Source organism: Camelus dromedarius, chromosome 1, assembly GCF_036321535.1.
Source record: "Camelus dromedarius isolate mCamDro1 chromosome 1, mCamDro1.pat, whole genome shotgun sequence".
Classification (NCBI taxonomy): domain Eukaryota; kingdom Metazoa; phylum Chordata; class Mammalia; order Artiodactyla; family Camelidae; genus Camelus; species Camelus dromedarius.
Genome location: NC_087436.1, coordinates 31534615 through 31551426, shown reverse-complemented (window position 1 = coordinate 31551426; position 16812 = coordinate 31534615). Strand labels below are relative to the sequence as shown.

The window sequence follows — 16812 nt, the reverse complement described above, 5'->3', positions numbered from 1 at the left end:
TCAGAAATGCATGAGTACTTCAATTCTTCAGGGATTAGAAGTTTTTAATAATTATTTTACCTTCTTTTTGTTCTTTAACAGATGTTTTCTTTTTATTATTCATCTGTCCCTTTTGTTTTAAATTATGTATTTTTAAATTTCCTGTACTAATCTTGAGCTTTTCAGCTAAGGTTTTCTAAAAAACTCCAAAAAAAGCAAGACAAAAATATTAACATATATTTAATTGTAATTGTTTATTGGATATTCAAGCACTTGGAGGCAACTTTGAAAATTGTTTACAAAAATCTCCATGCCTATTTACAAAAGTAATCAATGATAAGGAAGTATTTGCACCAGAGGGAACATTGTTAATTTTATTTTACAAGCACATATAAACAAATGTTACATACCACACTATATGCAGGATACTGTACAAAAAATTCTTAGTATATACTAAGTATCCCATAAATGATAATATTTCATATTTATTGAACACCTACTACTTGCCAAGTAGTTTATAAGCATTTTCTCATAGTTCCTCATAAAAACCTTATCAGGTGAGTGTTATCATCCCTATTTTATAGATGAGGAAACTGAGGTTCAAAGAAGTTACATAATTTGACCAAGGTCAAAGAACTGATAAACATAATGAATAAAATATTAATGCCAGTGACTATGTATACAGTTTGCCTGAAATTCACTTCTCAGGAACTGAATTTGTTCATTGTGAAACAAAATTTTAAATACCAAGATCTCTAGTTTTAGTAAAATTATATTATAATACCATAAGAGAGATCCACACATTTCAGCTGCTTATAATCTGGAAACACATGATTGTGAAGTAAATGTAATGATGAGTACCAGGCTAGGTTCCACCACAGGTTCCAGGAGTCCTACTGGGCCACCGGATTCCATCCCTATCCTGGCTCTTGCTGGTATCATATAGCAACAATTGTTTGTGTCAATTTAATTATTCGGGGTGAGGCTTCAGATCTTGTGGCTTTTTGGGATATTCCAGTTAATTGGCACCCTTTCCTTGGCCTAATCCAGGGAGACTGGCCACAAGAATACTGCAGAAACCACCTTCTGCCTGTTGTTTTCCCAGATAGCTTTGCCCTATGATCTCATCTTCTTTGCTTCACACCTTCTCTGTGTCATCACTGTATTTCTCCTCCTTCTCTCCCACATATAGCAGAACATAAAACTTTAGCCTGCTTTCATTTGAGCAGGGAGGATGGCTAGGGAGAGGAGAAAACCCAGCAGCCAATCCTTACTCAATCCTATACTCAAATTTGCTTTGGGGGTTGAAGGTGTTAAGACAGGATTTTTCAGTTCTTGAAAATTAGGAAACAAACAAAAAGTCTTCTTTTAATACAAAATCTTGAATTTTAAATAATCATGGCATTCACTAATACTTTTATTTTCCTTTATGTAGTCTTAATATATTTTTGATTTAATATATTGACCACCTTTCATTTATATTACCATTACACATTGTTAGCTGGCTCACTTGAATAGGGGAGGGGGAAAAGCTTGTTGTCTTGGAGAATGTTTTTGCCATTTCTGTGTAACCCATATTTAACTTCTAGAACATTAATTATATTTGCAGCGAGGCGAACAGAAAGTGTTAGAAGGGCAGTCAAACTTCATGTATTAGGGATTAGCTGGTGGCCTTTGAGAGTGCAGAGAATGCACAATTATGTTGTGTATTGCATGTTACTTTTCATTAATGCCTTTGAAGCAGCCCTAACGATGCTGAACAGATGATTGTATCTCCTTTAAACTTTTCCTCTTTTCCCCCTCCAATTAACCCCATGCTTCAAGTCACAAAGTATTTCACTGCCTATTATTGCAAAAGCATTTTAACTAGTAATTCCAATGGGACAGGTCACTTTTAGTGGCTCTCAATTGTACTTCTTGAAACTTATAATAGCACCGTAGCCCTGTGGTAATAGCTGATGAAATAATGGAATTCTAAATAGTTATCCAGCAATTTGATCCAGAAATATAATTATATATACAAAAACAAATCCATTTCAATTTAATGCAGGGTAGTTGGTATATACTTTTATATACACTTTTATATATGTTGCAGAAGTCTTTGTTAAAACATATAAATACATTCCTGAATGTAAGTAAATTTAACAGTTATCCCAGCTGAACCCTGACAATTTGCTAGAATTATTTTTTTATAATTAATATATACTCATAACTTAAAGCTTGGATGTTGGACTCTCACCATCAAGTAATTCCTGAAATGGCACTTAGAACCATTTGCTCACAGTATTTTTCTAGGACATTGTTTCTTACTGCTTTTTGCCACTAGATGGAAGAAGCAGGTTAACAAAATGGTATTTTTGGTGCTTTATTCAACTCTACCCAGAAACAACCACAAGACTGTGTTTAAAATAATGACAGTCTCAGCATTCTTTTATTTATATATTTTTACTGCCATATTTCTTTTCATATAAATACTGGATGTACAAATTATATTTATTTCTGTATTTTTTATGGGGATTAATTTTCTTATCATTATTTTAAAGGACTGAAATTTTCAAAAGTAACCAAGAAAGAGAACAACTGCCAACTGGAAGAGGAGAGGTAAGAATTATATAAAAATATTGGTAACAGGTACGTTGCAGAGTGATTTTTCACATGTGTTATTATGCAATAAATAACAAGCCTCATTCGTTTAATTATTCTTTTGTGCCACAAGTGCTTGCTGAGCAGTTGGCACCTTGAAGATACTAGACTAGATGCTGAGAAGCACACAAGGGATGACTTAGGTACAGCAACTGTTTATAAAATTTTTACATTCTGTGAGAGCTAAGCAAGATGTAAGTCACATTGATTTATGCGTACATTTAAAATAAGGTAGAAATGGATAAATATTAGAAATACAGTTGTAATATTTTGGACATACAGAGTGGGTGGGGAGAGTGAGCTTAGAGTATCACTTTCATCTGAGAAGATCAGGGATCACTTCATGGAGAAACTAGAATTTAAATGAAGCCTTGACTTGGGAGGGGCAGAGAATGGAATTCTGGTGATAGAGGCAGAATGAAAAAAGGCACAGAGGCAGGAAATACCAGTTTAAAAACATATTTAATGATGAAAGGACAGTGCATTTTAAAAAGCAATTTAAATATTTGTGTGGATAGAACACTGTAAAATGTGTTTTTTGGGCAAATGTTAGCAGTAAGAAGTGTCTTTACAAGCTAAAGCACCAGGTAAGGGAGAAGCGTGGGTATTCTGGAAAAGTAAAGCTTCCGCTTGGAAACATCAGATCGCTCAGGTGAAATAACCTGGAAATGGGAATACTAGCATCCATCTGATGCCAGTGTTGTAGCAAATGTAAGCTTACTGGGCACGTGGGTCTGTAAGTTGATGGGAAGACTCCGTAAAAGAATGATGAATTCTGAATTATGAGGGCAGCTGCCTGTGGCTTCTATGCCCCTTCAGGCCTCTACACATGTGAGAAAGGCGACTAATGTGGTAAACAGTGTTATTTGACTCCAATAAAACAGTGTTTAATCTTTAAAACAACACATAGTACCAGTACCTTCATACCTTGTGGTTTATTGATACGAATGATCAAAGAATTCCATTCCAGCTGCTGAAGGCAATGAGCTTGAACCCTGGTATTATGAGTGGCTATAAAATTATCCAGCTTTTAAATCCAACCACAGAATTTGATTTTATGACCTCCTATGGAACTGTAGCTACAGGTTAACTAAAGGTTATAAAGTAATATTTCCTTTTTATGATTCTGAATTCACTGCCTTGTAATTTCAGAGATCACCTTGTTCTACAGCGGGACAAGCTTTATGGTGTTTTAATTTTGTACAGTTCAGTGAAGATCTTGCAACTTTTTATTTTCCAGATTCAGATTCTGTATTATTTTGATAATATTATTTGTATCTAGATCATCACTATTTTAATTGCTAAAAATGTGTGTAGGAGATCTTCTATAATTTTAAGCCTTATTTTCTTATTTTGTTCTATGCCTTTCTTATAAGTAAAGCATAATTAAAATTTAAAATTAAATAGTGTTTTATATCTTGAGAGTAAAAATGTTATACATTTAAGTCCTATCTAAATTTGATAAATGTGTGTCAGTACATAGGATTACTAGATTACCTAGTATATATGTACATGTATGCTTTTATATATTTGTATTTCAGATGTTTAAATTTAGATTATGAATAGCCTCACCATTTTGTTCTACAGAGCAACTTTGCAGTAATAGCTAAATACATGCATATTTTCCCAGATTCAAAATAACAATCTCAGTGATTTTAATAAACATATAAAATATTAACTATGTTTAGATCTTATTACGTAAAGCTAAAAATTTTATTGTTTTTGACACTTCATATACTTTATAAAACATAAGCTGAGTCCCCTACAAGGAGAATGACATCAGTTTGATTTTATAACTTTTTTGCCCATCTACAGTTAAATCTTAAAAAAAGAGTCATAACTCAGTGGTAGTATTAGATCTAAAAAAAATATGTCTTCAAAGGTATTTATCAGAAGGATAAAAAATGGCTATAGAGGCCTATGTAAGTTATTGGCTCTCTTTTAGGGCTTTGTCTGCATAGGCAAGGTAGAGAATAGAGGTACTTATTTAACAAGAGCTGGGCATAAATTTTAAGCCCTGTAATTGAAGAAATGATACAGTAAGCAGTTTGTAGTGTGGTTACCCAGACTGTGTATTTACATTGATTCTATCGACGCAACGTAATTGCATTAACTCTCTGTAACTCTTTACCCTTACAGATGTGGGTAAGGAATCTAGAAATAAAATTCTCTAATCTTTGATACAACCTGGTCCTACCTTTAATACAGCTTGGTTTCCTATTATTATCACTTGAAAATTTTTGGTGATTTTTCTATAGAGACTTTTTAAAAAGAAATTTAACAAGAAAAGTTTATATAGCTCAATAAAACATGCCCATTAAAAGTGTTACTTGGTCTTTTATTGACTTTTAGAAGTTTATTTCTTCCAGTTTGAAAAATGTAGGAGTCTTTCAAGTGTCATAGCATTTGGGGCCAAAAAACATCTCTCTGTTACTACAGGTAGTGTAATATTCCTTTGTGGAAGCCTGATTAAAACAAAATAAAACAAAGCCCATCAGTCCAAATTCTGTCCTTGGTGGTGCTGGCATCAGTGGAAATTTAATAAATTTAACAGAAAGCAGACTTTAAGCAGCTGAGAATTTGGTAAACATCAAGCTGTTTTAGAAAGAGGAGGGGCTACATCTTAATTATATCAATAGTTGAGCATAAGGATATCTAAAACTGTTGTGTATGGTATTGTGAGGGTTTTGTTTTGTTTTGTTTTTTGCATTTAAGATTTTTTTAAATAAATATCTCACGTCAGAAGTTTCATACCGGACAGTATTTGAATACTAGAATAAAAAGCATGTGATTCTTGTCTATGCATATTAACTTTATTTCGTCCTATAAATTTTCTTGTTGGCATTTGATATTTCTAAACTATACAACAAAACAACTAAAATTTCCTACAAAATTATGATAACTTTGATATTTTGAAATTTTACTAAAGATGTTATTTTTATTGAAATTTGCAAAGTGCCAGAAGAATGCCTTTGACTATTTTGGGATATTAGAAAAAAATGTGATCTATTTATAAGAAAAGAAAAAAAAATCCTTAAACATAATACATTAAAAAAATTGCTCCAACTCTTTTTCTAAGCAAAAGTAGCTCAGAGCTACACGTAATTTGAGAATATTTAAGAAAAAAAGAGTTATCATCCCAGTGAGCATATGGAGTTTTAAACTTTTGTGCAGATTAAATTTCTTTTGCTTTTATGATGGGGTAGTTTTCTAAATGGCTGTTTAAACCTATAGCATTCAGTGCTTATAGTAATTTATTCCTGGCTCCAAATTTTCCTTTCTTTCCTTCAGTCAGAATCACTTTGGTTAATTTTCTTTGCATAATGAGAAATGAATAATTGAGAAAGCCTGAGTGTTTCTAATACTGGGAGATTCAAGAAGTATTATGTTGTAGATAAGGAATAAAGAGTTCCATTGTTACTTGAATTGAGTTCAGTTGTATTCTTTAAGATCCTTTTCTCTTACAAACATTTCACAGAATCATTTGAAATAAAGATTATAACTTTGAAAATAAAAGCTTACCATTGTAATTAGATAAAATTGGAATAGAAAAATAAATTTTGAATAAGACTTCAAATTTCTTAGAGTATTTTTTTCTTCTATACATCCTTCAGAGTAATTCTTCTGAAACATAAACCTCATCAGTAAATTCTCTGTTTGAAACCTGACATCAGTTCTACATGACTTCAGCATAAACTTTAATGTTCACTCTCAGTATCTGCACCCCCTCCCACCAGTGTCATTTCTCTCACTATATCCCCCACCTCCCACCACGCACCTTACATTCCGTTTATATCTGATCTCCCGTCTCCTTTCAGCTTTCACATGGCTGTGTGCTTGCGATTAAGCAATTTCCTCCATTTATAATACATTTGTTTCCTTTCCTCTCCTATTCCTACACATCTTTCAATTGTAACTTCTGTGAGGTCTTTGCATACACGCTCTACTCTTCCATTTCCCGCTGTCAGAACTAGAGGCTCCCTGCTCTGTGCTTGCACACTTCTATTAAAGCACTTTCACAGTTTTCTCATTAGTTGTTCACAGTTTTCTTTTACACTAGATTGTGAGTTACCTAAGTGCAAGGGAAGTGTCTTGTTTCCATAGTTCAAACGTCTAGCACAGAAAAGGCAGATAGTGGTTACACAAGAAATACTTGTTTTATTAATTGATTTACAATAAGCATTTAATGAGTACCCAGGTAAGAGCAGCATTCTAATACATTTTGGGGGATAGTCAGACGCTAGCATGGGATGTGAATAAATGCTGAATGATTGTCGTCATTATTTTCAGTTCTCAAAAAGCTTGAAATTGAAGTAGGCAAGATAAACATCCAGAATAAACTATCCAAGATAGGTATATTCAACATATGCATTTTCCTTTCTTGTGCAACCTTAAGTCCCAAGAAGCATTTTCCAACTACTGCAACCTATATTTATCTCCATGTTTCTATTACTTTTCTGTGTTATTTAGTCAGGTTCTAAATCTATGCTTCACTCACTGTTCATTAGTTTTTGGATGTACATTTTGTCTTTCTTTCTGATTATAAAGATTATATGGTCTTTTAGGCAGGACAGGGGTTACATTGTCTACTTTGAACTTTATCTGCAGAACCTAGTGAGAAGTGGCATACATAGTACGTCCTCACTGATTATTTGTGGAATGTGTAGGGGTACAGAATGAACCTCCTCAGAATGTGTCACTTTTGTATGAAGATTATTTTGAGCTGGGGTTAGTCAAGTCCCTGCAAGTTCAAGAGAAAATATTGCCTCTCCCTTAATTATCTAAAAGAAATTAAATTGGAAATTTTTCCCAGAAAAGAGTTATTACCAGAGATAAATTTTATCTAAGTGGCCACATGTATATGGCAGGGCAAACATCTAACTACCAAACTTTTCTTAACATCCTGTGAATAACCCTCCTATCCTTGGAAACCTGGGGCCCCCTCCCATCCTCTAGCTCAGTTTGGCATCTTTACCTCATTTTACCTTTCTGTCTTCAAATCTCTCATGTAGGTAGAGTTCCTGTATGTGCCAAATTAAATTTTATTTTCTCCTGTTAATGTCTCATGTCAATTTAATTCTTAGACCAGCCAGAAGAACCTAAAAGTGTAGAAGAAAGTTTTCTTTCTCCCCAACAAATGAATAAAAGCAAATTCACATCATTAAACACTGTAAATACTACAAAAATAAATGCACCTGTGTATTAAGTCACAAAAAGCAATTCCTCTAAATATTTTTGTATGAATTTTGCTATGGCTGAATACCACACAAAAACGTTTTACTGCAATTAATAGAAATCTTTAATATGTAATGGGATGTTGATTGCCTTGAGGATATTAGTAAAAGATGTTATTTCAGTTTAATTTGATCAAGACCAGGGGAGCAAGAAAAACATTGCTTCACTTATATCATGGCATTTGCTCTTCTGTTTCATTTTGACAGTTGGAATATAGAATTACCACCATGTGGGACAGTTTACCAGTGCTGCAAAGGCCTATGACTCCCAAGTTTAGATCTGGGGTCCAAGGCTTACTGATGGACCTGAATGCTCCTTTCTTTGATGATCCCCCAGCACCACATCATGAAGCAGGACAACCTTTTGATGGACTCTGGAAGTATGAAGGTGAGACATTTCCTATTTTGAGTGCCAAAGCTGAGAGAAAGAGCAGATTTTGTGATATATGGTAGTGTTCTCTTATAATATCTATTCATCTTCTCAGAGTTTCCAAATACCTCATGCTCCACATCCTGAATATCTGAAAATTCAATGACATAGAAAGATGGTGTCAAAAATTGTATGACCTGGAATTAGAGATTTTGGAGTGAACAGTCTATATCTGATAGGCACTTAAGAAAATTACTTGTGAAACAGTATTAATTAGCAATTCATGTGAAAATGTTAGTCCAAGTATTAAATATAGATAATTGATTTATTTCAGGTGTTGAGTGGTATTTGTAAAGCATGCATCTTTAAATTTAAATTGATGGTATCTTCTAAGTTCTAGAACTATAAAACTCTATTTTTTAAAAACTTCATAGTAGTACTGTGATACTTATTTCTAAAAAAAAGTAGCTGTATATTTTGAGAAGGATTTTCCATCCAGATATTTTATGTTTTTGTAATTTACAGTTTTCGTTGAATAACTTAGGGGAAATAAGATGATCTTTTCATGGAATCATAGTGTACTGAAATTCTACCTGTGAGGATCTATTAGTCTTGCTACCTTAAACGTACTTGTGTCTACATCTGAGGCCTCTTGATTCCAAATCCAAAACCTTCCAATATATGCTGTTGTCCTGTTTAAAAATTCACTTCTTGATGTACTAGAATTTAATAAGAAATTCTTTCTCTAAAATCTCTCTTGAAACCATATTTACAACTTTGTTGTGGACATCAAAACCTGAATATATTCTTTCTTTACCCAAACTTCTCATGGTAAATCTGAGCTTGTCCTCATACACAATCACTTTTATTTCTGACTTTCCAGTTTCTGTTGAGTTATTCTCCAGGTTACCAGCCTTGAGATCCTGATGTCATCATGATCTCTTCTTTTTTTCTCCCCCTCAAACATTTATCGCGTTCTGTTGGTTCTTCTCTGTGGATGTCTCTTGACCATGCCCCTTCGTGTCCATCCTCAGCATGACTTCTTAAGGATTGTCTAGACTATTATAGTGTGCTTTCAGGTGGTGTTTCTGCTCCCAGAGTCTTCCTGATCCTGATTATCCTATCCACAATGACCTGGCTGGTGCTTCTAAAATGCTGTTTTGATTATGTTACTCCATTTTTTCAAGAAGATTAATAGCTCCATTTTGCTTGCAGGGTTAAGCCCCAAATTGTTAGATTGCTATTCAAGGCATTTGATTGGCTTTTCCTCAAATTGTGTTCAATTACTGTCCTTCCAGAAACCTCTGCCTCAACTAAGCAGATCTGCTCATTTTAAGTTAAATAACTTGAACCTTTGAGCACACAGAGTTTTCCTTTCTTTCTGCCTACCCAAACCCTCTCTTTTTGACCTGACTGAAATGTTACCTCTCCTGTGAAGCCTTCTAAGATAATCCAGTTCATAGTGATTACTCTACCTTTTGAACTCCTACTATACATATAAAAAGAGAGAGATGTGCTGTTCCATTTTTTTTAGAAATTTATTATATGCTGCTTTGTGGCATTTACATATCCCCATATTGAATTTTCTGTAGTATTTTTGCCTGCAGTTTAAACTCTTAGGTACTATCTTGTTTCCTTTATTATATTTAAAACTCTTTGAAGGCAGGAACATGTATTTTCTGTCCCCTGAGTGGATTTACTATAAAGCTAATGAAGGTTATGCTTCAGGGCTTATACTTGCATAGGTCCCTTCTAAAGTTCTCTGTCTAATTTTGTTTTCATAGTTTTGTATTTTTACTTTCAGACAGGGTCCTCCCAAATTGTATAAGCTTCTAGTCCCATAAGTCCTAGATCCACCTCTGAATGGGAATGAAAGCTAACAATTAATATTCATTTTGTGCATATGTTGTGGCACTTTTTTGCTATAGTGTATCTGTTTAGCTACAGATAGAAAGAACTCCCCTCCTCTGTGCCATTCAAATCCCAATATAATTAATTACATTAATTTCCTTATTTGTAAAAACAATGAATACAGAAATCTGGCAGAAACAAGCACATACAAAGCAGGAGAAAATACAGGAGCTCTCTCAGCAGCTTCTTTTGGACCCCAAAGTCTTGGTAATGACACAGTCCTAGCAGGGCTCAGTCATGAAGGGTCTCAGAAGGTGAATGATTTGTTATGCGGTGGCCTTTTATGGTTGGGATTTAAGTTATCATTCAAGAAAATCTTACACTAGCAGTAACGTGTCCTTAACCAGAAATATTTGGAGATGTATGAATTCTCCTGGTTCTCAAGCCTTCTTGGCATTTGAAAGTCACAGTCTTAACAAGGTAGGGGTAGAAGAATGGAGACACTCCAGTGCGTAGGATGCCCTGAGCAGAATCTCTGTCCTCAGCTGGACAGCATTCTGGTGAGTGCTTTCCAAGTATTGTTTCATTTAATCGTCATGGCAATTCTGTGAGATAGGCATGGTTACTATCACCATTTTACAAATGAGGAAGCAGAGGCTCAGAGAAGTTCATTATCTTACCTAAGATCACACAGTACATAAATAATGGAGCTAGTACTCAAAAAGCCAGGTTGTCTGATTTTAGAACTAGAATGTTAGAAATTCCTTATAGTAGATGAATTAGTTTGTATTATCTTTTAAAAAATTATTTTTGAAATCCTCTTTTTATTTACTTACATCCCTCAAGTATGTTCATTGACATTAGTTTTGAGAAATATGTTGAGGGGGAAAAAAGATCCCAGTGGAAGAAATTTTGGAAAACACTGCAAACTCTATTTGTCCCTTGGAGAGTCACTATGAATATTATTAATAAACTAGTAATTCCCAAATCTTTCAGAAGAGACATCTGTTTCATATTATTAACCCAACATACACGAATATATTTTCCTTTGTTATTTATATATATAAATACTTAATATATAAACTATATATTTAGTCTTTGTATATTATATATATTCTTTATATATTATATATTCTTTTTATATCAGTAATACTAATAACAACAATGACTACTACAATTTATTAAGTACTTACTATGTGCCAGACACTGTTCTAAGAACTTCATGCATTAGTTCTATGACGTAGATATCATTTTTATCTCCATTTCACAGGTTAGGAAACTGCTACATAAGGCAGTTGAGAAATTTGTCCAAGGTCACGTGAGTGGCTTAGGCACAATTTGAAATCAACTATGATTCTAAGCTGCCTCCCATATTAAATATCTACTGTCTATAGAAATTCTGTGGAATTGATGTTTCAATGAAATTACTTTGGGAAAGAATTGAAGCAGAATGTTTTGCATAGACAACAGATAAATTGCTTTAACTTTTAATATTCACAAGGTCCCAAGAACGTTACGCTGGATTTTCTAAAATAGTGTGCAGTAACGTTGAATATAAAACTTTAATTTTTATAAGCCACTAGATTTTCCTTCTTCAAAATGTGACTCTTTACAAATATTTACTTTCCTTTTTTTTTAAAGAGGAATTCATTTTTTTAATCAAAATTTATGAACTTGCCTTGTAACATTTTTATGATAGCCCTACTGGAATTAGCTTTTTCTATTTGACTAAAACAGAATTCCTGTGGGGTGTTTCACGTTTTGGGTCGTCACCACGGTAAGGGTGAATTAACAGAGTGCACTGTCAGGGCAGACCCCTTCTGGATTTGAAGTGTAATTAAAGGCATCGGTGAACTCACTTGGAGTCCCCGGAGCTTCCATTTCCCCTCAGATGTTAGGCAAGGACTGAAAATAGCAACCCAGGTGTGGAGGACATGAGGTGACAGCAGACTCCATGGCCAGGAGGGAGGGGTGGGGATCACACAGTCAGGATTCTTGTCCTGACTCTTTGTGGTTTCAGGATGTTATCCTCAGATGCCCGCGGGGATGTTTGAGCACCAAGGTCTGCGTCTGGCAGGTGGTCCCCCTCCGTGAACGGCCAGTGCAGGAGATGGAGCCTCTGACAACATCCATGCTCTGCAATTCTTCTCCCAGTCTGGCTTCCTGAGTTCCCACTTGGCAACCTCTCTAAATGTTTACTTTCTCGACTCTTTCCAGATTAAATTTCTCAATACGATGATTGTTTTTTATTTGCAGTTGTTGAATTTTTTTTTTGAACAGCAAGACTAAACAGTACCTGGAGGTGGAACTCTACCTGTAAGTTCTCTTTTAACTCACACAGACTGCTTGCTACTTTAGGCTAGCTTTCCAAATAGTTTTAAAAAAACATTAAACTCTTAAACATTCTATTTGGGTTGCAAAATGTATGTGAGTCCCACCCACATTTATTATTATAGACATCATACAAAGTTAGAAGCATTAAAGTAGGTAGACTATGCAGAATCACACAGGTGACTGAGATGATGATATTTCCTTACGGTTGACCTACTTCCTGATTTAAATTCATCATAATTGATGTTTTTTCATGAAACTAGTCTTACAGATATCAAAATTAGAGAGAGCTTCTCACATAGTTATGATACCCAATGTTTTTTAGGATATTTGTAATCCCTAATTCAACTCCACTGAGTAAGTTTGACACACACACACGCCAACCCATCTATATGCTTTATAGACTGAGCCAACAAGCAAACCAAGTTTAGAAGCTAATTTCCTAATGAGATGAGTTCTGTGCTCTAAAGCATTTTTTTAAACTTTAAACTTTTAAAATTTAAACCCATCTATTTAACCCTGTCCAGGGCGTCACCCATTTCTTCACGAAGTCTGTAAAGACTTTATGGATTCTTCTGGCCCTTACTGTGCTGGAAAAACAGTATTGCTATCTGTAAAGATGCTCAGTCAAGGAGTACGGTTTAGAGACATATTGCATGGGTATAGCATTAAAGAAAGAAAGAACTCTTTAGGTAGTAATTTTGGATTGTTAAATGCAGTTTTACCACACTTAAACAGCACTTAGCATGTTCGGTCTGTTTGAATCACTCCACATTCTGCCTGTGAAAGTGCGGTACTGGACTTCTCTCTGTGACAGCCAGTCATCTAAATCATGGTATTTTGGTCATCTATTTTGGTAAAAGTTGTTCCTTAGGGTGCTTGTTCATTCTGGCCTCTTCTCGCAAGGCTTGTTTTGTGATTTTCTTCAATGTAACAAATGAGCAGCTTCAGTTAGGTGTAGCCAAGTCACTGAACCTATTTTTTTTTTTTTAAATCACATATTTTGTGGGATTTTTCTCCTTTGATGATAAAAGAAAATCATATACATTGTAAAGCACTTAAAAGATAATAAAAGGCACATATACAAATGAAAATCATCTGTGATACTACTACCCAGATAAAATCACTGTTCACCCTTTGGATGTATAACCAGGCATCTCAGTGGCTGAATGTGACCAACAGATTGTTTTTGTTTTTGTTTTTTGCTTTTTGTTTTTTGTTTTTGCTTATAGTATGTTTTTTATAGTGTGTTTTTACAATTTTGAATTTAAGTGCTTATACTCAAAGAGTGCTTCTCGTAGTTACAGTGCATGCCTGGTCTTCTGCATATTTCAGCATGTGATCTCTGGAATCACAGTGTAGCTTTTTTTTTTTTTTTGAGCACACTATCATATTGTAGAAAATGAGCAGGAAGCAATCAGCATTAGAGTCCTTCTGTCTCAAATCCCAAGTTCCCAGTAAAAATTTGCTTTCCATTGCATTCCTTTCCCTTAGAGGAAAAAGGATAAGTGGCAGAGGGAACCACCATTCTACTCTTGGCTTTGGCATTACTCACACTGCTAAAATGCTTCATCAATTTGGATATGTACACCAGAACTTTTGTGCACCAATCAGGCAGTTCTGATCCTTTCATTGAAGCAAAGTGTGAGATGATAAAATAAGCTAATCAACGAGGCATTTTAAAGCACTGTATTGTTGTTGCCAAGTCACGCTGGTGAAACCTAGGATCTGCTAATTGCAGCATCAGTTGTTTTAGAGAATGAGAATGGCAACAATAGTGACTAACACTAATGTAATGCTTACATTGTGTCAGGTGTTATTCTAAGCACTTTTCACTTGTTAAGTCCTTTCGCCACACTGTAATCCATTTTATAGGTAAGGAAACATATCTCTGTTGAATAACTTAACCAAGGTTTCACAGCTAGTTAGTAGCAGAGTCTAAATCTGGATCCAGGCAGTCTGTTTTTAAAGTCTGTGCTCTTTAATCACTGTGCTGTCTCTGTTGATAGCTTAATAATTTCATTAACTTAAGTTGCTAAGGTAATTTCTTCAAAATGAATCAGTTATTTTCTTCACTTATATTAATTGTGTGGACATTCACATCTCAAAAAGGAGAATAGTTTCATTGAGTAAAACCCAAATGTTTTGTAGTTTTAATCATATAAATGCATAAAACATTAAAAAAAGAAAACAAAAAAATAGGGCTCAACATTGAAAACCTTGATTATTTATAAGACCAAATATTTTGATGTATAAACTAATTCTATACTTCTAGATATTTTGTGACTAAGTAAAATTGAAGCTCTCCTATATTCATCAAAATTCTTTTAAGGTGAGGAAACTACAACTCAAGGAAATTTGGGCAGAGAGAAAGAATTGTTGGTTCAGATACTTAAAATCAGAGTTGGACTTGCTGGCCTGTTTTAGTTTGCCTCAATCCAAAGAATAAAGTGATGTCAATGAGTATTCACTCTTGAGCTTTTCTCTTCTCACACCTCCATATCCTCCCCACCCCCTTCTCCTCAAATTCATCTCTAAATGCCTTCCACATCCATGTGTGACTGTGTTACTCTTTCCTCCTATAGAGAGGGATTTCCTTTATGAGGTAGTGAGGAAGTGAGTGACTCAGCAGTTGAAAATCTGTAGCAATCCTAATTTAGCCACTTTGAAGGAACCAGATTGCTTCTTCCCGCTTCAGTATGTAAGGAGACTGTGATACTGTCATTGGCAGCCCTGCCAGAACCACATAGTTCAAAGGGTGAAGTTCTTCAGAGGCAATGAGAGTTCTGAGAAAAAGAGAGAAGGAAAATCTGGCAGAGGGACGTGGCTAGTGTCCATGATATCTCTGTATCTCCAGAACAGTTATTACGTAATTCTTAAATATGAATCCTTATGGGTTATTCAAGTTCTTTATGTTTTCTTTCTTTTTTGTTTACCTGGACCCCTGCCTTTAGGCAAACTTTCTGGGGTACTGAATGGACAAACAAATGTGCATAAGCTATTTTGCCATACACTAGGAACCACTAAAGTATGTTGTCTGGAGATAAGACAGACATTATTAGCATTTTAATTTCTTCTGTTAAAAGAATTTGTCTTGTGTAGTCCCGAGATTAATAAGAAGATCGAGAATTTATCATTTTGGGTTTTCAAGTTCTCACGTGTTAAGAATTCTCTGAATGTCTTAATAGATATGCTTCATTAACTCACCACATATATTGCCAATTTGAAGATTTTATTATTTAGATTATATAAAGGTAGGCATTTTACTCTAGGTCATTATTGCCTATATTGTCTTTCTAAGGCAGGATCCTGGAAGGAACTAGATTATCTTGTTATGTTGGAAGTCCCACTTCAATTAATCTTAATAGAGCATTCTAGCATGTCGTTTATAATTCTTAAAATGAATGTAATTAAGAGAATGAAATTATTTTAATGTAAAATATGTCGTGATTACTGATTAACTTATTTAAAACACTTATTTAGGGGGATGTTCACTGTGTTCCAGGCATTGTTTTAAGCACTGAAGATACAATAGTGAAAAAAATAGACAAAAAGTCCTTTCCTCATGGAACGTTTATTCAGTGAATTATAGTACATAGATTATAATATGAATGGTTGTATTATTGACATAATTTTATGGACACTATGTGATTGACTTATAAATAACATTTATTGAGGACTTACATATGCTAGGCTATGCTAAGCATACTGCACGTTATTCTTATTCAGGCTTCACCTGGGAAGTATCATTATTTTACTCATTTTACAGGAAAGGAAACTGAGGTATAAGCAACTGAGATGTCCTCAATGGCAGAGGAGGGATTCAAACACAGACTCATCCTAATTGGAAGCCCACACTCTTAACCACCATGCTGTGTTGCTTCCAGTGCCCAAAGCATTAGCAAGAACAGACTGGGGCCTCAATAAATGATTATTGCATGAAAGTATTTCTGAGCCACACTTAAAGTAATGGCATTGTGTTAAGCACTGGAGACAATGCAGAGATGAGTGTGACAAAGTCCTTTATCTTATTTGCTTTAATTAAACTTATTAATAACTTGCAGGGGGCCATTAACTAAGATGTTTGTAAAGTGACAGAATTTAGAGCAGATGTAAGTATGGCAAATGTCAACAGATGTCATGTTATAAATTAGGATAGTAAATTACTCCATGATTATAACATGAATCAATCAAGCAGTGTAAAACTGCTACTTATTATAAATGATGAATAAGAGGAATTTTCAGTTCCAATAAAATTAATCTCGAAACCATGAAACATAATTTTATGTCTATACTCTGAATCTAGAGCTTACCCTTTAGATTTTAAAATATATTTGTTTGAAAGATTTTGTGGGTTTTTTTAAGGGTAGGGATATGTAAATTTGATATTGTATAAAAATGAAA

General features: G+C 34.4%; 1 protein-coding gene across 9 annotated transcripts in view; it reads left to right on the top strand.

Annotated features, from left to right (window-relative positions):
• Nucleotides 1-16812, top strand: part of LOC105087070 (UPF0462 protein C4orf33 homolog) — a 47585-nt gene that overhangs the window by 13224 nt on the left and 17549 nt on the right. For 8 of the 9 annotated variants that reach the window (XR_010384768.1, XR_010384824.1, XR_004141224.2 and 5 more), the window contains exons 2-3: nt 2523-2580; nt 8064-8244. Coding sequence is in view for 4 of the 9 variants with exons in the window: in XM_031466142.2 (XP_031322002.1) it covers nt 2523-2580; nt 8064-8244 (239 nt within the window). In the remaining 5 variants the exon portion in view is untranslated. Of the gene's footprint in view, nt 1-2522; nt 2581-8063; nt 8245-12097; nt 12302-16812 lie in introns of those variants that run through there. The other variant, XM_064496322.1, reaches the window with a different exon arrangement.